Source organism: Mobula hypostoma, chromosome 6, assembly GCF_963921235.1.
Source record: "Mobula hypostoma chromosome 6, sMobHyp1.1, whole genome shotgun sequence".
Lineage (NCBI taxonomy): Eukaryota > Metazoa > Chordata > Chondrichthyes > Myliobatiformes > Myliobatidae > Mobula > Mobula hypostoma.
Window position 1 is genome coordinate 159,311,417 of NC_086102.1, and position 21,040 is coordinate 159,332,456.

Here is a 21,040-nt window from a genome sequence, read left to right on the forward strand (position 1 = left end):
TTTCCCCTATTCCTTCTTCACCTTTCCTGCCTATCACCACCCAGATTCCCCTCCCGCACCCCTTTACCTTTTCCCTTACTGGTTTTTCACCTGGAACCTACCAGCCTTCTCCTTCCTACCCTCCCCCCACCTTCTTTATAGGGCCTCTGCCCCTTCCTTCTACAGTCCTGACGAAGGGTTCCGGCCCGAAATGTTGACTCATTGTTTCCACGGATGTTGCCCGATCTGCTGAGTTCCTCCAGCGTGTTGTGAGTTAAGTTCAACTAAGGTTTTTTCAATTCTAAAATTTCAAAGGTATTCAGCCCAAATCAAAAGACAGAGATAAATGGTAATCCAGTTAAGGCTGCTTTTCCGGTTTGTATTTTCTATTTTGGTAACACAATGCAAACAAAAAATACCATCTGAGCTATTAGGAGGCAAAGTCAACAAACTAATGAAATGATTAATTATCTTAATTTCAAAAGTAACTATGGCTCATCACCTTAAATTAGATTTTGGATTAATATGCATTGCCACCTACAGATAACCCAATATATATTGGTATACATTGTTAATTCAATTTAACGTAATGCATCAATGTGAAAGCACCAGTACAAAAGAACCAAACTACTTCAGCTGTGTTTTTTTGAATGCATATTACAAAATTGTTCAAGTGGACAATACTGCATCAATATCCTAAAAAAAAACCCTGGAACATCCACTCCTTAAGTTTCTTCATAATGATGACTTGGCACCAAGGAAAAAATTTATTTAGTATGACTAATTTATACTATAGTGTTTTCAGATGGTATCTTAACGGTACAGTGACACCAGAGAAAGCTGTTTGTAGCATCATTAATGAAAAATATCTACCCATTTATTCACAGTATAGAATATACTCTACATCTATGGTTCACTAGTGGCTGTCTCAGTCTTGATGCAATATCCTATGGGTCTTTTCAATATCTTCCTATAAAGGGGTTCTATTGAGCATCCTCCAGATAAAGTTTCATCATTTTAATAAAATATATTGTTCTACTGACTTGCTGCTGAAATTAGATTTTGAACTAAATTTTATTGTCACTCATGGATAATATCTGATCAAACATGCAATTTAAACTAATAATTTCAAAATAGTCACCACCAATTTGTTCCACAGAATTTGTTTTCCCTCTTTTTCAGTTTTCAATCTGAAGCAATAACTGTTTCATTTTCCACAAATTTTGCCTGAATACTGGGTGTTTTCAATATGTTTGGTTTTACTTACTGCAAAATATATAAATTTATTGAAATGCAGGTTTTCCATTGCCGTCATTACTGTTAATCTTGCAGTAGGTGCATTGATTGGCAAGTTTCAAACTGCTTAAAAGCATTTTGAATTTTCACAAGTGGAAATAGTACAACAGAACTAATCTTACTTAGTCTAATTGACTATATTTATCTAATTACATAATGTTATACAACATAATTTTATTGGTATGCCTGTGATATTTTCTGCCTGTGTGTTAGGATGGATATTATCAATACTCTGGAAAACAAATGGGTGAATCCCTTCCTTAAAGTTCTTTAATGGAAATAAGCTACTCCTGCAGAAGATTTAAGTGTGGCCTGAAGTAACCGGTATGGTTCAAGTGTGGGATTAAAATACTGGCACAGTAAATATCAGATATTGGCATACTACATTATAATCGTAGTGTAAAAATATATTAACCTGATGATGAAAGTCCATTAAATGCCAACAATGCCCACAGATCAAAACTTCGTGCACAATTAACTGAAGCGCTCCTTGCTTTTTATTCTCGGGCACGTTAAATAGAGGAACAATCAGTGACCTATGCATTCAGAGAAAAACTTCCAGAAATTCCTTTAAAACACCATGAACTCAACATTGCTTCTAAATTTTCTTAATCATAATCAACAACTTTAAAAATAATCTCTGTGGAATATATGTGTTGCTGGCAATTCCAGCATTCATTATACATCTTGTTCTCATCAAACCAGTTATGGAGTCATAGAGAAGTACAGCACAGAAACAGGCCTTTGGACCATGTAGTCCTTGCCAAAACTATTTAAACTGCCCAGTTCATTGACCTACACCGGGACCATAGCCCCCCATATCCCTTCTATCCATGCAATCTATATCCCTACCCATATCCCTACTATCCATGTAATCCATATCTCTATCCATATCCCTACTATCCATGTAATTTATGTCCCAAATATCCATGTAATCCCTAACCATATCCGAACTATCCATGTAATCCATCACTATCCATATCCCTACTATACATATAATCCATATCCCTATCTATATCCCTACTATCCATGTAATCTATATCCCTATCCATATCCCTACTATCCATGTAATCTACATCCCTATCCATATCCCTACTATCCATGTAATCTATATCCCTACTATCCATGTAATTCTATCCCAACTATCCATGTAATCTACATCCCTATCCATATCCCTACTATCCATGTAATCTATATCCCTATCCATATCCCTACTATCTATGTAATCTATGTAACTGTTGTCTGTGTAATCCATATTCCTATCCATATCCCTACTCTCCATTACTCTATATCCCTATCCATATCCCTACTATCTATGTAATCCATATCACTATTATCCATGTAATCCATATTCCTATCCATATCCTGACTATCCATGTAATTCAAGTCCCGGCTGTATATCTACACCTAAAGGACAAGGGGCACTGCTTTGACGATTACAATGTGCACATTTTGGACAGGGAGGACAAGTGGTTTGAAAGAGGGTTAAAGGAGCCAACTCTGTCAAACTGGAAACCCATCCCTGAACAGAGGGGATGGGGTACGGCATCACTTATCAGCCACTTACAATGCAGTCCTAACATCTCTGCCCCGGCGTCTCCACAACAGTTCACACCTCCAGTCGTGAAAAGATAAGACTAACGACCTTCTCATTACCTCTACGACTCTTAACAACCCCATGTCATTGCTATAACTTTCAACAACTGGCTGAGTTTAGAAGCTGGAAAACTACCCACCATGGATCAGAACAGAAGAAGACTCCCGGTGAAATGTCTTCTAGACAATATGGCAAGTCCAGTTGCCTTGATTTACTACAGCTTGACAAACAAGGTGTGTGTTATGCTGAGGCTCTACTCCAAGTATTTTGTTAGAAAATTGACCCTATTAGAGTTAGTCTTCCCCACTCCTATCTTTTCCATCATCCTTTGCCACCTGCCTCATCCTGGGGTTGAAATTGCCCAATAGAATCATCTTATTTCCTTTTGGAATGCAGAATAGGGTTTTATTTTTCAAAATTGCAGTCAAAGTCCTTCTTTGCCTAGTCTTTAGCATCTAGCTTATATCTCCTGCCTTGCTCCTTCCTCCCAAAGAAATGTTTTTCGCCCTGTCAGTGATGTATCTGACCCAGGCACCATGTGCTGAACCATATTAACATAGCACAATGACCAAGAGCCACTTCCTCACAGTGCTGGTGCCACAGTTCAGTCCTGACCTTGGGTGCTATCTGTGTGGATTTTACATATTCCCTAGCTGACTGATTTGCTAGGCTAAAGGCCCTGCTTCCAAGCTGTATGACTCTATGCCACTATATTAAGATTGCAAGAATGGCAATCCCCCAAACTAATGCTGTTCTTCTGTGTAGTAATTTGCCCAATAGTACCATGCTCAGGACTGCACTCATTCTGGGTGTCATCAGTTCCAATTGTCTCCAATTTTGAATGCTGGTTTGAGAGTGGCACATGTTGAAGATTCCTGTTCTTCCTGCCTCTCCTTGTCCTTGAGTCCTGAGCTTTTCACCTTCTGAAATGGATGGTGGGTCCGAACACCAAATATAGCATCAGCTCCATGATCCTGGAAATGCTCTGTCAGTTAGATGCACTTCCTACACATGATCTTGTTCAACATATGAAGGGTCCCTTTGCACTAAAATTGACACTTTTGTTTGAAATAAAATTGACTTCTTTGTGTTCTAATTCTGTTCTTTCTTGCAGAAATTGTGTATTTATATTTTATGCCTTTCTTGTAAATCATCTTGTATAATGTGACGCTGCTGGCAGTAAGTTTATCATTTGCGCCTTTGCATACATGTATTTGTGCATATGACAGTAAACTTGACTTGAAATTTCCATATGGTGCAGAGGTTGCACATAATGTCGCCCTTGGCCATTTATTATCAATTGTATTCCATTTTTAGATATTATTGTCAATTAATCACCCCTCATTAAACCTTCCTTATCTTTTTTGTAACCTTTTGATTCCCATCTTAAGTTATACATTTAAGTTAGTGATTAAGTGTACCCAACAGTACCACTCCCCCACCTCACTGAAATTTCTTGATTACCCAGTTTCAATTCTTTACAATCATCAAAAGCTATACTCCATGGAAAATCTTTGTGGCAAATACTCCAACAATAAAGGTCTTTTTTTTCCCAAATCAACTTTTAACCTATTGTTTTATACTACCCTAATAGTTCTGCTTAAATGTCTTATGTAATAAAGTCGAGCAGCTTATTTAAGCATTTTCACATGAAACCTACAAAGAAAATCTTTAAGGATAACATCTATTTCCATGATTGCAATTAGTTATTTGTTCACCGTTCAGCTAAACTTCAGTTCCGTAAGATCTACATACTTACTAAGTAATTTATTGAAATTAAGCATACACAATCCACTGCCATAAACTCCTGATTTCATTCCTGTTGCACAAAAGGTTACTTGTTCAAAACCACCCCTCAGTATATAGTTTTACAACTTGATTTCGCATCAGGTGCATTAGAACGCCAACCACTCTGAAGCAACATTTTTTGAAATCCCCTGCTGCTTCATTAGATCTCCTGAAAAATGTATAAACTTATTCTTTCATGAAAATGCAGGCACTTCCATCTGTGTTTTCAAGCATGAAAGATTAATCACCTGGGGAAGCATTCAAACAGACTGGTGTGTTCCTTTGTTATTCACCTCAGTAGTAATGCAATCACCAGTATAACTGCAGTTTAGAATGATGTAAGACAGCATGCGTTGTTTATTGTGTTCTAGTTGTGGTTATGACTTACACTGTTATCAAATCTATCAATGTCAACTTGCTGTTAAGTTCCATCTCAATCGAAATTCTGTTGCTATGCATGGACGCAGGGCCTTGTGTGATAAATAACCATCACATAGGTCAGAATTAGCCTGGACCATGAAACAGCTGAAAAAAAAACTTTCTCAATCAGTTAAGCCATTGTCACTGGCAGTAAAACTTGTCAAGGACTTTGACTGTTGCAGAATCTCCCTGACATTCAAAAAACATTTAAACCTAAGAGACAATTAAAGTAAATTAAAAATTAAATACTATTAAATATTAAAAAGAATATTGAAACAATTTTACCAATCAAGGTATTTAAGTCAATTATTTGTTTAAAAATATACACTACCTAATTTTTATCATTTTTTCTCATAACCACATCTCTCCATTGAAATGAAGGAACATCCTGCTCTTGACCTAACCTGAGGCAGGTTCAGTGTGCATTTCCCCAAAGTAACTGTGCAGGAATTGTACCACTCTTGTGTTCCATTTTTTTTTTGGATATTCCATGCAAGGTTCAACATTGGAACACAGTTGGCAAACAGCCAGCAAACATTAATATAGGAATCTTGAACTTGATGGTGTTTATGTGAAGACATCATGGCATCATCTCTCAGCAAGTTTTACAATGAAGTTCAAGTTTAGTTTATTAACTGAGGTTTGTTTACAGTGTGTTACAAAATTATAGCTATCAATGGGATACAGTGACTAGAACAGCCTCAGAGATTTATAGTGCAATGTATACCTGGAAAAGCTGAACTAAAGAAATTACATTTTACTGCCCTGCATAAGTGCAAAATATCAAAATGTACAGTATTTTCAAAGCTTTCAGGATCAGATATGCTCAAACAAAATGCTCTGTTGTTAGCCATCCTATACTGAACCTTTCAGAAACATAAGTTCAAAAGCAAAAAGTGCCGTCATTTACTGACCTACACTAGACTACAAAAGGGCTTTGGGATTTTTACTTGAAATCAGAAATTCTATGGACTCTTTTGCTCTTTTAGGAACATTAGAGTCTCTTTTACTATTTAATTTACAACTCCAGGGAGTTTCATTGTTGTGTTCCATAGTTTCAACCACTTTCCAACACATATCAGCCAAACAAGTACAAAATTATAAGGTTCTTGTTCCAGTCCTATCACAGGGCTAAATATGCCATCCAAGATTTTGTCCATTAGCTTCTGCTACCACAGATGCTACTTTTGATTATAAATCATCCATTGCTTTGCACTTTGTTGCCCCAAATTCTGAACATATTGGTAGGATTATGCTGGTATGTTTGCACAACAGTTCTACTCCCTCTGTTTTCACATATTGATGAATCTCTAAGAACATCAATGACAGAATATAGTTCCTTACCTCACATTTTCTCATTTCTGGAATGTCTGGAGGAATGGCAATCTCTGGTAAAGAAAACGATTGCCAAATCATTATCTTTGTAAATATGAGGTTATACTACTTTGGTAGTAGTCCAGTGGTTAAGGATCTTTAGATGCAAGATTTTCATATATTTAGCAAAAAAAAACTTTGTTTCTACAGCCTCTGCCCTTTTAAAGTGGCTTTCAGACTATAAGGGCTCAAACGAACTTTAGTCACTAATGTCGTTTGGGCAACAAAGGCATCAAATTGCTCGCAGCAAATTTCCATAAAAGGGCATGTGATAGTGTCCAAGTTATCTATACTTTTTGTGTTGTACCAAGAATAAAAAATAGGATTAAGATAAATAGTATTGACTCATTTATGGGGAAATGGGGTCATGAGAAGGAAAGCGGCAGCTGGTCAAGATACAAAGCGTTGTTTTTACCGATCAACGTGTTCAAGATAGCACCGGCCTTCCACGAACAGCCAGCAGCCTGAGCCTCACCACTAGATGGCGCGCAGCTCTCTCGAGGTCTTTGCGTAGCGGACTGATGAAGCCGCTAGATGACGCAATGCAATTGCGGACGTTCTTTACCCCCTTCAATTGTCATTCAGTTGTTATCTCATACAGCAAGATATCTGCTGTGTCTTTCGTTTATTTTCCTCCGTCGAAATCTAGCGTACGTTTGCATTTGGAAAATGTAACAGTCTTTCTGCTGTATCTCCTGCAAAGAATGCAATACACTTTGTCCGAATCGAAGTCAATTTATTGAAAGGACGAAAGTAAACTATGTGGGTGCTGTGTCAGTGCAGTATGCCATATGTTCACCAATTACAGTGGTGTTGTCAGTACTTGCTTGATCGAAGTGTAATGCATTGGTTACTTAGATACAGCTTTTTTTTTGTCAGGGAAATGCAGCCCCAGTAATGTCGGTTAATCTGCTAGTAAGGAAGCTGTTTTATGGATGCCTTTATTACCCTCTCACGGATTATTATTTGACTCGAAAACAGCTTTCAATGACAAATCACTTGATGGGAAAAAGCATTAAAAGGACGAGGCTGATCAGCAGTTTGTTATTAAATGCAGAGCTGCGATATCAGCTTTGGCGCTAAATGCCCATGACCTCTTCTGTAGGATCCCATTTAAACAGCGGCCGCCGATAAACTTCGGCTTCCAGCTCCACCGAACTGGGTTTTAGGAATGATCTCTTAACTTGCCTGGATATCTCTCAATATTGAGAAATGTAACTATTTTGTGAAGGGGCAGAACTCAACTTTCAAGACGTTGAAATTAAACTTTAGCTCACATCTCAACCTGAATGTAACACAACCGAATTCGCCCTTTTTTTGGTCCTGTCACACCAAAGCGACGAGAAATCGCTTGTTTCAAATGTTCTGATGGTTTCATTCCATGATGTTAGTTCAGAGCTTCGCAGGTCGCTTTGAGTTTTGACGAGTGAAGTGATTTGATATTGTATGCTATGCGAACTAAAAGGGACCGAGATGTAACCACGGCCGCCTTATAATATAGCCTTAACGTAAACGGTCTCAGCAAAGGGAACTCCCGGTCTCGGCTCAGTTAAGTTTGTAACACTTGGGAGATAATCGCGCCGTGTTTCTATGCAGTTAAAGTTCAAGCTAAGTAGTTATCGTGTGTCCTGTCCGGCTGACGTACTGCCAATAATCAGCCCAGGACAGGAAGTCTGTTTTAATCACCGGTCAGATGAAGTCTTTGTAAGAGAAGGTTTTTCTTTTTAGTTTCGATCCAGGTCTTTTGTGATTTCAGAAAGGAAAACCGCCAGAAAGAAGCACTTCGCTGCAGCAAACAACATAGGTTTCACAGCCGCCATATATCGTGGAGAAAGAATATACTTACATAAATTAAATGTGCGTTTTCCTCATTTAGAAAGCAACAATATTTCTGTCTGTAATTTTAATAGTATTGAGAAAATTATCAATACTTCACATAGAGCAATACGTCGCTCCGTGCGTTTCGGGAATCCCGTTATTGTTATTTTAAGCGTTCTATTGAAATTGATAGGAAATGATAAAAAGGAGGCAATCACTTCGAGTTCAAGATAATAATTAGACGTCGATTTAAATCCGCCGGGCCACGCAGATCTGGCTTAAATTACACATAGCCTTTTCTTTGCAGGGTTCTGTCATTTTGGACTCCAGAGGATTCATTTTTCACAATAGCCCCAGCCAGAAATATGGATCTTTTCCGCTCTGCAAAGGAAGAAAGTTGCACAGTGGCAGGTGTCTGCAGCAGGTGTCTACACCTGCAGTAAAAAGTGCGCTCACCCTGGGCTTTTCAATGAATCATTGCTGCTGCAGAGAGCCACCGCAGTTGAGTTTCCATTGAATGATGTGCCAAAAATTCTCACGTCTGTCTCTCTATTCCAGCTTGATTTATTGCAGAAAAATACCAAAGAAGTAATCACCAGAGTAATTAATTAATACAAAACTGCAGTTTTGCATAAGCAATTAGTAGAGAAGGGTGCAGTAAATTCATCCGTTTGATTTAAATGCTCACTCAACCAGAAAGCTACCTTGGACAACGGTGGTAATATTCTATTTCATTTCCGTTTTTTAAACTACATAAACTACTAAATATTGCATGGATAGTTAAGGCACCGTAATATATTTTGAGCATTGTTGAAAAAGAAATAACAATAAATCTGAAATGCAGGTTCTCTATCTTTATATGGAGATTGCTGAAGCAGGTAGCAGTCTAAATCCCCCTGCTCCGTTCTTTACAAAGTCTAATCCCTAAAAATCGAGCGAGCGCAAGCGTCATCCGGTATTTCCTTGGCTACCCGTCTTGTTGCTGCATTTATATATTTTTCTCCAACAATTTGTTGCATTTTCCAATTCGAAATAAATTTCACTCGTACAAAATGGGCTCAATATTAAGTCACGATCGGATGGTAAATCTGCTGCAGGTGCTAGGATTAAATATCGCCAACTTCTAAAGTTACACGGAACTCGTCACGTGCTGATCGCCTCCTGTTTCTGGTCAACAGGAGCTGTTTGTGGTGCTGCAGTTCAAACTCGTTTATTTATGGGATTTCTCTCAGTCTATCTGCGCCTGTGATCGTGCGTGTGCTTCTCTGCTAATGTTCCTGTATGTTTATGACATGAGTAGATTTCCCGTCTGTTTATCTGTGTTTATGGGTCCGTATGTTCCTATGTCCTCGTGTGCGTATGTGCAGACGCGTGTCACTGTGTGCTTTTTATTAACGTGTCTGTGTCATTCGTGTGCGTTTATTTGAGTGTGTGTGTGTGTGTGTATGTGTGTGTGTTGGCGGTGGGGGAGTTGTAGTATGCGTGTGTTCAACTGCCTGTTTCCGTATACCTCTGTATGTACAGATAGCGCCAAACCTTTGGAAAATTGAATCCAAATAAATGGCAAGATGGGAAGAGACGTTGAAGAGTCAGAATAGAACATCCTTCCTGATACATATCAGTGTGATATGGTAGCGATTAGTACTGCTTACGATGCGCTTTATCCGGTGAAAACACTTAGCGGGTACCAGGTTATTTAAACCCGAGCAACATAGAGCTACTGCTTTTCGCCTAGAACTTCTTGCCTCTGTGCCTTATTGATCGGAAATACGCTTCGAGCGCAGATAGTTAATTGATAGTAAAACGGGACACACCGCTAATATTAAATCAGAGCAAATCAACTCTCAACACAAACCACGGAGCGGGTTTCCTTTTCTGTCCGTTTGAAAATCTGTGCACTTGTGATTTCGTTTACTTTGATCGTTGAACGATTGAATTACTATTAAACAAGAGCAATATCTAGTATGGAGTCTACGTTCTATCTGTATCCTCGGGAAATTCGGTAATTAACTTATACAAGTAAAAAAACGATTAAAATATAACACTTGATTTGAAAATATAATTAGCGCACCTTTCCAAACGGCAGAACCTGCGATGAACATTAACGCAATAATGATTTAAATTACTGAGATAATACTTCTAATTGGGGCCAATTTTTCTGGTACACGATAGCTTACAGCATTTTTGATAAATTCTATTTTTTCGTTCTCGCAGGTGCAATATGAATCAATTATCTTAATTAAGATAATGCCGTGCACCCAAGAGGTTTAAATCGGATGAATTTTGCACGGTGGACAACTGGATTGGATCTTTAATATGATTCCTATCTGTTCCAAGTGAAGCAGACGTTGAGGGCACAGAAGGAGAAAAGTTGAAAAAATCTGGTTACTTATATTTATTCATTTATATACATGCAAACATTTTAAAAACGCAGTTTGTCCCAGTAGCAACGATTAATGTTTTAAAAATCCAGGCAAGCCTGTTAGCGAATTATGAACTCCCGCCCAGTTGTAAACCGACATAATAATGAAAGACAATAGAAAACATCCACGAAATACACTTTGGCACAACACTTTGCCGTTGATCGTTTGACGAAGTCAAAACGCACACCGCACACATCCAAGCAAGTTTCGAACTGATCGGACAAATTGTGTGTTTGGGCCAATTCTTGGAAATCCTTTATTTCCAATTAGGGAACAAGGTCAATCTTTTTTTTGGAGCGGGAAGGTGGGGGTGATGGTTAAGGCAGGGTACAGTTGGTACTTAGAATAATAATGGGGGAGGAAATCAATTGTATTTTGTTCCAATCAAACGGATGCCTTTTCACATTTCCCCCTTCTAACGGTCAGTTTGGCGACCTTTGCATTATTATTTAAAATCCCAACAGAAGTGAGCATATTTGGACGTTGGATTTGTTTGCCCAGCCGTGAAAAGGCTTTTGTTTGTGTGCGTGCGGCTCGCGTGCCGGGAAGAAAGCGGCTCATTAGGGGGAAAGCCAAAAACTTTCTTGCATCAATGTCTCTCCGATCTCTTCATTTATCCTTTTCCCAAACGAATTCGCTCGTTCGAAAAAAACACATTTCCACTGTTCTGTTTATATGCAGAACTTCAAATATAAATATATAAAGAAATATAAATGCAATCTCGCTTCTTGTAGGGTATGACCTGCCCTCCATACGATGGGTCAACAGATTTGTGGAGATCTTGGGTGAACAAAATATACAGCAAGAACCTTTGTTACCAAGTTTACAACTCAATTCCAAACTATTATAACGTGCAGGCTGCTTGATGTTTGAGTGGATCAGCTGCATTGCTTTAAAATAAAAATTGTGTTCCACGAAGGAAAACTGCCGGCAGCAACCAAACCAAAAAAAAATCCAATATTCAAGACGCCGCAATATGCGGGTTGAAAAGCCGTTTGTAGTCCGTCTCCATTCATGTCTATTTATATTTTGGAAGGAAGGAGGGGAAAATAAAGAGGTTGTGATGGGTGCGAGCGGCTGCCCGTTTCCTGCGGGTGAGCAGGTCCACAGAGCTTCTCGCGGGCGACAGATGGCCACAAAAGGCAATGGGGAGCCGCACGCGCCGGCGGAATACAAATCGCCGGCCACGTGACGCGGGCCGTTCGCGTGACGTCCCGCGCACCATATGGCGCGAGGGCGGAGGCGTCCGCCTCGCCGCCGCGCCCCGAGTGCGCACGCGCGCCACCTTGGCGACGGGCGATGGGGCAGAGACGCATTTTTAGCACCTTCCCCCTATAAAACGGCGCGGGCTGCTGCCAGCGGTAGTCCGCAAGGAAGCTCGACCTGCAATTGCACAGCGCAGGCTATGAGTCTACTCTAGACATTATAATTCGCAAGGTATTCTCTTTTTGATGTCTTAACATTGGATAGTAAATTACTTATGATGTTTGAAAATGTTTAATTTTATCCCATAGCAAAAAAAATGTTAGCCTCTATTTTGCCTTCAATTTGCTTAATCTAGGTTGCGAAATTACGAATTAAATCGTGACTCCTCGCTGGTTTGCTTTCTGTGGCCGGTGAGGAATGACATGGAATGCTGCAACAATTTGCGCAAACTATGTCTCTGTATACATTATTAATTTGGGTGCAACGTGGAGAAGAGTGGCGTGAAAGATAGGAACATATGCTACCTGTTACAGTATCAGGAGACGGCGGCGCGGGCTAGCAGCAATGAATGAAATTGTTGCTTGGCTGGTGCACACACCGAAATGCATAAGTACATATAGCTGTCGCCGCGAACCAAGATGCCCAGCTGTAGCATTTTTAAACAAGGATTTAGTTGGGCATTGAAGCTGCCGCAGTAAGATCAGCGGATGGGGATGTTTATTAAAGAGCCGATTGTGCACCTGATCCCAATGGATTACAGCGCTTGCGTACACATTTAGGATTTCCTGAGATGTTTCTGCGCCGCAGACCCATCCTAGAAATCCTTCCATACGGATTCTATGGTGGCTTTTAAGAAATCGTTCAATTTTATTTTTCTACTACTGAAAAACATTTTATTTTAGAAACAGCTGTGACTCGCAGCTTTGGAGATTTTGAAATAACAGTTGCGCTGATAGACACATGACCGGATTAGATCTGTCAGTCATATTTTATTGTTCCTAATCTTCTTATACACGTCAACAAAATCATCGATTTATATAACAGTGGTTGGGATCATAAACATCACTGAGCGAAATAAGGGTAAATTAATACCGTAGACTCCGCGCGTAACTACACAGTGCTTCCACTCTAGTATTCAATTTTGTTGAAAAGGAGTACACGTCGTAACAGAAGTGCTGGTTGTGAATTGGATTCCGTTTTTTCTCTGATAACAAACGGATAGAAATGTTGCATGCTTCCAACCTCGTCCGGTCCCTACGAAATTGTGATTTATTTTTGAGTTCCCTCGTATTTTCCTATTGACATTCTGCGGGGCATGTCATTTATCAGCGAGACAACAGCAGATGTTGGGGCGACCCGGCGATGCCTTTTAGACATCCCATTTCATTTTAAGTGCATTTGAAGTTTCACTTGTCATCAATAAATAGGGTTTTATAAGATTCCTTGTTGCTCACATTGATATGCACGCTTTGACATTTGCGCCGCTCTGATCCGCCTCACACTGCCAAATGCTCTTGTAGGTTCGTAGTGCACACAATAAAAGTGCCCACGGTTTCAGTTTATAAGAATGAAACTTTGTAACTTAGTTGCGCATTGGAGGATGATATAACTGATGACCTGGAGTTTCCATTCCGCTGATGAATATTCCTTTTGTGTGCTTTTAATTGTTTAGGATTTTAACGATGACCAAGTCGTACACGGAAAACATGATGCCAGAGACCCAGAGTAATCCCAGTTGGACTGATGACTGCCTCAGTTCCCAGGATGAGCACGAAGTCGACAAAAAGGACGATGAAAACGAAGCCATGAGTCTTACCTTCAAGGAAGAGAGGGAAGAACTTGATAAAATGGGGGAAGATGATGACGAGGACGAGGAGGAGGATGAAGACGATGACGGTGATGAGGAGGAAGTGGACGAGGATGAAGATCAGAAACCGAAACGGCGGGGGCCGAAGAAAAAGAAAATGACTAAAGCCAGACAGGAAAGGTTTAAAATGAGGAGAATGAAAGCTAACGCCAGAGAGAGGAACCGCATGCACGGCCTGAACGCAGCATTGGACAGTCTGCGAAAAGTCGTGCCCTGTTACTCGAAAACCCAAAAGCTCTCCAAGATCGAGACTCTGAGACTGGCAAAGAACTATATCTGGGCTTTGTCGGAGATCCTGCGTTCAGGAAAGAGCCCGGACCTTGTATCGTTCGTCCAGACGCTTTGCAAAGGGTTATCCCAGCCCACCACTAACCTAGTCGCTGGCTGCCTTCAGCTGAACCCGCGAACTTTCCTTCCAGAGCAGAACCAGGACATGCCGCATATGCAAACGGCCAGTGCTTCCTTCTCCGTACACCCGTACACGTACCAGTCCCCTGGTCTTCCGAGTCCGCCCTACGGTAACATGGACAGCTCCCACATATTTCACGTCAAGCCGCACAGTTATGCAGGGGCACTGGAACCTTTCTTTGAAAGCACTCTCACTGAATGCACTAGCCCGTCCTTCGACGGGCCGTTAAGCCCACCCTTAAGCATCAATGGGAATTTCACTTTTAAGCACGAGCCTTCTCAAGAGTTTGACAAGAACTATACTTTCACCATGCACTACCCCGCAGCCACGCTGGCCGGGCCCCAAGGACACAGTTCCATGTTTTCTGCCACGACCCCTCGGTGTGAAATCCCCATAGACAACATCATGCCATACGACGCCCACTCGCAGCACGAGCGAGTTATGAGTGCCCAGCTTAATGCCATCTTCCACGATTAACATGGAAACCAGCAACAATGTATTGTAAACGAAACGGTTTAAATGTACTTCTTGAATAGCTTGTTTACGCACGGCAGCACACTGGTATCACTTGCTGCGGAGTGCAAATGTTTCACGCTTAAATTAGTACTTGTATTATTATTGTTACTGCCTTTAGAAGGAACGGGAATTAAACAGCTTCCTGTTTGTCTTCTTAACAACATTAGCGTTTCTCTTTGTGGGCTACATAAGGAAGTCGATGTAGCGCCTGTTCAGAAAATGGTAATTATCGATCCACATGACAAAATCACAAGCAATAATTAGGAATCTATGCAATTTTTAAACTAATAATGGGCCAATTTAAAATATATTTTTCAACCAACATTTTACTACTGTTACCTTTCCCATGCTGAATTATTTTGTTGTGATTTTGTACAGAATTTTTAATAAATTTTTATAAGGTCGATTTCCTATTTTAACCATGCAGCTCCATCACTGTTTTATATCAAAAGTAGGATTATCTATAATTTATACAAAAGTAATTTAATTTTTAACCAGCAGAAAAGTGCTTAGAATAATATTCTGTTGCCTTAGCACTTCCTACCTATAAAATCACGCAAGGTTGCACAATCCTAACATGTTATTTTTCCCGCTTCAATCTTAGATCCTTACCTACGAAACTAACAGGATGCAAATCGAAAACAAATTAAAATGACATATCTTTCGTAGATCATATCAAAATGATATGGCAGTTGCACAAATGTGTATATAATGTTATCAAATACCAATTTCAGTTTCTTAAAACGGTTGCTTGACTATCACGAATCATTTGCACTGCATTTCGTTAAATCATCTCCATCAAACATTATCAGAACAGCGAGGCTAATTTGACTCTAAAACCAGCGAAGGAATTGTTCCATGGATCAACTAATTGACTTGACATAATGCACACGTAGATATACACACATGCACACATAACACCGCATCTTATCATGAGAGTTAAAAGCTACAGCTATAATCAGGCTTATTAATGTTGGGCTATATATTAGTTAATTAGTGCAGTAGCTGAAAAATCTCACATTTATTCAGTAATTAGAACAATAGATATTGCATGTACAATGCAGTCCAGATGAAGTGCTGTTTAAAGTGTAATGCTGGTTCAACTGAAATAAATTGGTACTGTAATTTTGTTTGTAATCCTGTATTTTATGATGTAATGCCACAACGCATTGGGAATTGAAATCACATTCATCCAGTCTTTTATTGAAATAGTAATCTCATCTTTGTCAAATGTTGCATTTTCATTAAATGTGATTTTCCTTAGTGTATGTAATTCCTATGGGATTATTGTTTTATTTTGATAGATCATGAAAGGTGCAAAATTTATTATTTGTAGAATAAAAGCTGATTATAACAAATATTTACTTACTTGGTCTGTTTTATTTTCATTTTGCAGATCAGATCCAAAGATAACAATCACATTTTAACTTTTTGGGCTTTATAAATATGAAATTATGAATACTTCCTGAAGAATAATATTGCCCACAGAATTCCAATCGGTGTCTCTTTTCTTTATGAATAGCTTCAATAATCATGATTTGCTCGTCTGAAAGAATTTTGTTCTTCAACACAAAATATGAAGTCTTCTTACAATCACGAACTACTATCAATGTATAACAATTACCTCATTTCTTCAGATTCTCTGCAACTGGGAGGAACAAAGTTCATTTCCTCAAACTTAAGGTTAAATTTAAGGTTACTTATACTTACTGGAAAACCCTTGAAGTATTAATGATATATTTTACACAAAACAAATAACTTGTATACAAGAAATAATGCACAGTAACAGTACAAAGCAATTTAAATAATTAACACTGCAAATTCCTCTAAACAGTTCTGAATATGTCTAATATTTGATAAATGTTTGATCCAAGAAAATAAAATAATTTTTGTAGCCAAACTTTCAAACTGCAGCCAGGTTTAAACTCATCGATTGAAGAGAAATACTTAATGCCTTGAACTTTGTTTTACAAAAAAGCTAAAACTGAATGTTAGTCATCACTTTTTTCAATGTTGAAGAGCTGAGAACAACATTTCTGTTCAACAATTTTTCTTCATACCATAAATAGATTACAAGATGCAATTTTTAAATAAATTTGAGATTTTTAATTCAGTGGAATGAAAGTATTACAGCAAGCCAATATGTTGTAAAGGACTTCTACCGTATAATGGTTCAAACTACAAATTAAATACATACAGATTCCAATGCAAAAATGTTACTTTTTCTTGGAATATATGTTCCAATAGAATTTAAAAACATTTGAATAAATAGATTACGATACATTAATAATTTGTGTCTTCAAGTTCACAGGGTGTGTTTATTTTTAAACAAAAATATTGTAAAAAATTAATGTGTGAGATTCTTAACATCATTATTGACAAACTATTTGTTTTACAACAACAAGGAATGTCACATCTCCAGAACAGGTGTAGGGAAAGATTTTGAACCTGGTAAAGTCTGCTGTTTCTATGAACCAGTCGGATGTACCAAGTATGGATTCAATTGCTTTAAATCGATATTTTACAATTGCCAGGAGTGAAATGTAAACTTTAGTGTTGATTTTTTTAAATGAAAAATCATATCTATAAAATAGACACATACATTTCAAATAATCTCATTATTATATCTTAGGCTTAATATGCAATGTATGATATCTACTAAATATCTAAGACGTTTTGATAAAATAATATTTTATCTGCTATATGCATATTAGTTAACTGATTGGTCTGAGATGCTCAGGCTCTTTTAATTCTATCAGATATTTTTTTGTCCAGATTTCAAATTGATTTTATTTTGCCCAAAATCAGAATTTTCAGTCTTGATTCTGACATTCCATACAGATGCTATCTGTTTTTTTTCTGGAAAGCATAATTCAGCAAGGGACAACTCTCTTGTCCTGTCCAAAATATTTTGCCATTTTTCTTTGCCATATATGCAGTGGCTCGAATTAGGTGTCTGGAGAATATGTACTTGGCAGCATTCTCACTTTCTTGCCCCTCAGCGGTCTTTCTGTTCTCATTAAAAGCATCTGTGTCTATTATGGTGTATTTAAGAGTATGAAGCTGCAACCACTGCAATGTATTCAACATACAATGTTCACCTTAAATATGCATGGACATCTTTTAATTTTTTATTTAGTTTTTGATGCCTTTCATGGAAGCTTCTGACACCTAAGTGGTACAAAGTGATAAATTATTAGAAAAAACTTGCATGAAAGAAAGACTCCACATTTAGACAGAGGTCAGTATTAACACCCTGCCTCTTTAGAATAATCTCCAATGTCAGAGTCAAATTTCTGAGAGAAATATCAGGTTTTCCATTTGCAAATTGATGTAAGTACTATCACATCATAGGCAAACAGTTCATTGCTAGCTGAGTACATGCACCGTCGCAACACAAATTCATTCAGCTGTAGTTGGACCTGTTCCATCTCTATTCCCTTGTGTCTATTGACAGACTCATGAACACCTAAGCATAAGAGAACAAAGACAGGAGTTAGCTACAATTAGAATTAGCATACTTTTTGAGCGATCTGGACTGAATTATTATGTTTAAAAAGTAATTAGTAAAAAAGAAAGGATTTAAGAGTAGCTAGAGCGATAACAATTCAAAATAGTGCATCCATCACATAAACACCAAATGTAGAAATGATAAAAAGCAAAAGGAAAATTAATAGATTTGCATTCTATCATCTTCTGCGAAAGGAAAATTTACCTATCCAGCCTATTATAAGAGGCTAATTTAAGAAACCCTATCACATTAGTGGATAAATGACCTTTGGTTATGCCTAGATTTCAAAGCATAAGGATTCTTTCAGTCAGTTGAGGGGCAACTCACATGCCACCATCTTTTATTCAAACCTAGGCAGGCACAGATGCTGCTTCTGCAGGGGAGGTTTTAATTTATGAAAATGATATTGTTTATGCATGAATGCACTATGCATAACACACAGTCCTTCCATCTGATCAGAGAAATACCACAGAACCTGTGCCAAAGTCAGGAACATATTCTGCAGATTTATTCGCTTAAATGTTTAATGACTATCTGGAAAGCATCTTCAAACCACAACAAACCTTTTCAAACAATCTGATTCTTTTGGCATTTGTGCTTCTATTGACTACACTTACTGCTGTTGTGTATCATATATTTTACATGTAATCAAAAGCAAATTAAATCACTGAAAATGGAACATATTCTGAATATAGACCAAATGTTAGCTGAGTAAAATCCAACAAATGATCAAACAGAAAGGCAGAAGTACTTGTGACTCAACATTTAAGCACCAGGTAATTTTAAAAGCTAAATTATATTCATCAATATTTGGTGGAGTCGGAACTTAAGAAGCTCTAACAGGATTTCTGTCTTCAATGAAATATCATGACTCTTCCTTATTCGAACATTTGGAGCAGGCTTCACTTGAGGCATTCTTATTATAACACAAATATTATAGCGACATTATTTTGATTGTTTTAAAAAATCTGCACTTTTTATTTTGATCTAAGCTGAATAACTATCCACAAACTATACTCAATGAGAAACACAACATACATGTTTTATACTTAGAGAAATAACTATTGATTTGACAAGTACCTATCTTCAAATTGTTGTAGCATGGCCCAAAAGTCTTTTCTTTTTTGCAAAGATATGCAATCATCTCAGACAAATTTTCATTGTATAGTAAAAATCAGTGAAGAAAAAGGCATTTAAGTTGTGTATTATCTTTAAATGAGTTGCTACAGTAGGAAAGTAAATATTAAACTGATTAAACTTTTTATATGCAAAGGTTCTGAAAAAATGAGACAAAAATGAGAGAAGCATAAAAAACTAAGAAGTTCCTATTTTAGATGTAAACCTCATTTATTTATGAACAGTTGATATATAAATGTTAATGCTATGTATTAATAAACAGGAACTGTGACAATAGCAGAAATATGACTCAAAATTAAGCCTTTGCTCTTTACCTGATGGTCTTTGACAAAGTCATTAATTATTTTTTTTTACTGATCAGCTTTGCACAAAGATTTGAAAAGTGCTTAATATTTCTTATGGTGTAATGCAATTTCACAGGACAGTTAGGAGTGGACATTCCAAGCCAATACTTGTCAAGTAGTCATTGTACTCAAATAAACATCTGAATCAGCATCTACTTGGTTACTGGTGAGTGCTACAAGATTAAATTCTGGGTCACATAGACATTAAGTACATTTTTTTCATAAAAGCAGTAGTACATACAGTGATCACCAGCTCATACAAATTCAAAATGGATCTTGATATATGGGTGGATAAATGGTAGATAAGATTAAATTGAAGGACATATAAAATTGACAAACATGTAGTAAATAGGAATGTGTTTGAAGAACTGTTGCAGGGAAAGAGAACGTGAGGTTTCAATAAACAACTCACTAAAATGAGAATAATGCTTTCTGACTATTAAAATTATTCAAGTAAAAGGCTGGCATTAATATTGAGGGATTATAATATAAAAATCTAAAGATGTCATTTTAAACCTGTATCTGGCGCTGGTGGAAATCTACCTAAAACTTATATCGTCCTATTTGAAAAATAATATTCAGTAATTCAATGTGGTTTGGGCAGAGTAGTTAAATTTGGGCTTAATATTTATAAAAATTCAATAAATTTATAAAATTGGACCCAGCTCCAGTCGATCCATATTGAGAAGTTCATGTGAAGTGTTTCAATTTTACAAGCCACAAGTGAAATGGCATCTGGAGTCTTCAAATGAATCTGCCTCATTATGCACCTTATTGCCTGTCTGCACTGCAATTTCTCTGTAACTGCAGCATCTTATTCTGCACTCTAGTACTGTTTTACTTTATATTACCTCAACACACTGTTGTAATAAATTGATATCTATGAAGCAGTAAGACTGACAAGATTTTCACTGTACTTCAGTACATGTAAAAATAATAAACCAATTTACCAATATTTATAAATGTGGAATTCAGATCAATGCAAACATTAGCAGGGAATCTCATTTATCATTAGCATAAAGTCTTTACTGTTTTCTCTTCATTGCTACTGTCCAATTGCTGAATATTTCCACAATTTCATTTTTGTTTTAAACTCCAGCATAACTTGCATTGATTTTGATCCATCCAACTTTATTGGGGTTTTTCATGACCCTTTAACTGAATTTCAAAATTTGCCAGGTTTTCCCTCAAATTCCTTTTGTGTATTAGAGTTTCTAGTTTTTCTTTTACCATTCAGGTGATCATTTCTATTGCTGTTTATATTGCTATTTATTTATATTTGCATTTGCACAGTCTGTTGTTCATTGATCCTGTTTACAGCTACTTTTCTATAGATTTGCTGAATATGCCCGCAG

At 37.7% G+C, this 21,040-nt stretch overlaps 1 protein-coding gene across 2 annotated transcripts; it reads left to right on the forward strand.

Moving 5' to 3' along the window:
* The first annotated feature begins 208 nt into the window (after nucleotides 1-208).
* neurod1 (neuronal differentiation 1) lies at nucleotides 209-16,030 on the forward strand. Of its 2 annotated transcripts, none has more exons than XM_063050090.1 (2): nucleotides 209-248; nucleotides 13,574-16,030. In XM_063050090.1, the coding sequence occupies exons 1-2, from the start codon at nucleotides 214-216 to the stop codon at nucleotides 14,652-14,654; spliced, it is 1,116 nt and encodes a 371-aa protein (XP_062906160.1). In that variant the 5' UTR covers nucleotides 209-213; the 3' UTR covers nucleotides 14,655-16,030. The 2 variants fall into 2 exon arrangements, with proteins under 2 accessions (XP_062906160.1, XP_062906161.1); XM_063050091.1 differs by lacking the exon at nucleotides 209-248 and adding an exon at nucleotides 12,068-12,132.
* Nucleotides 16,031-21,040: the final 5,010 nt, after the last annotated feature.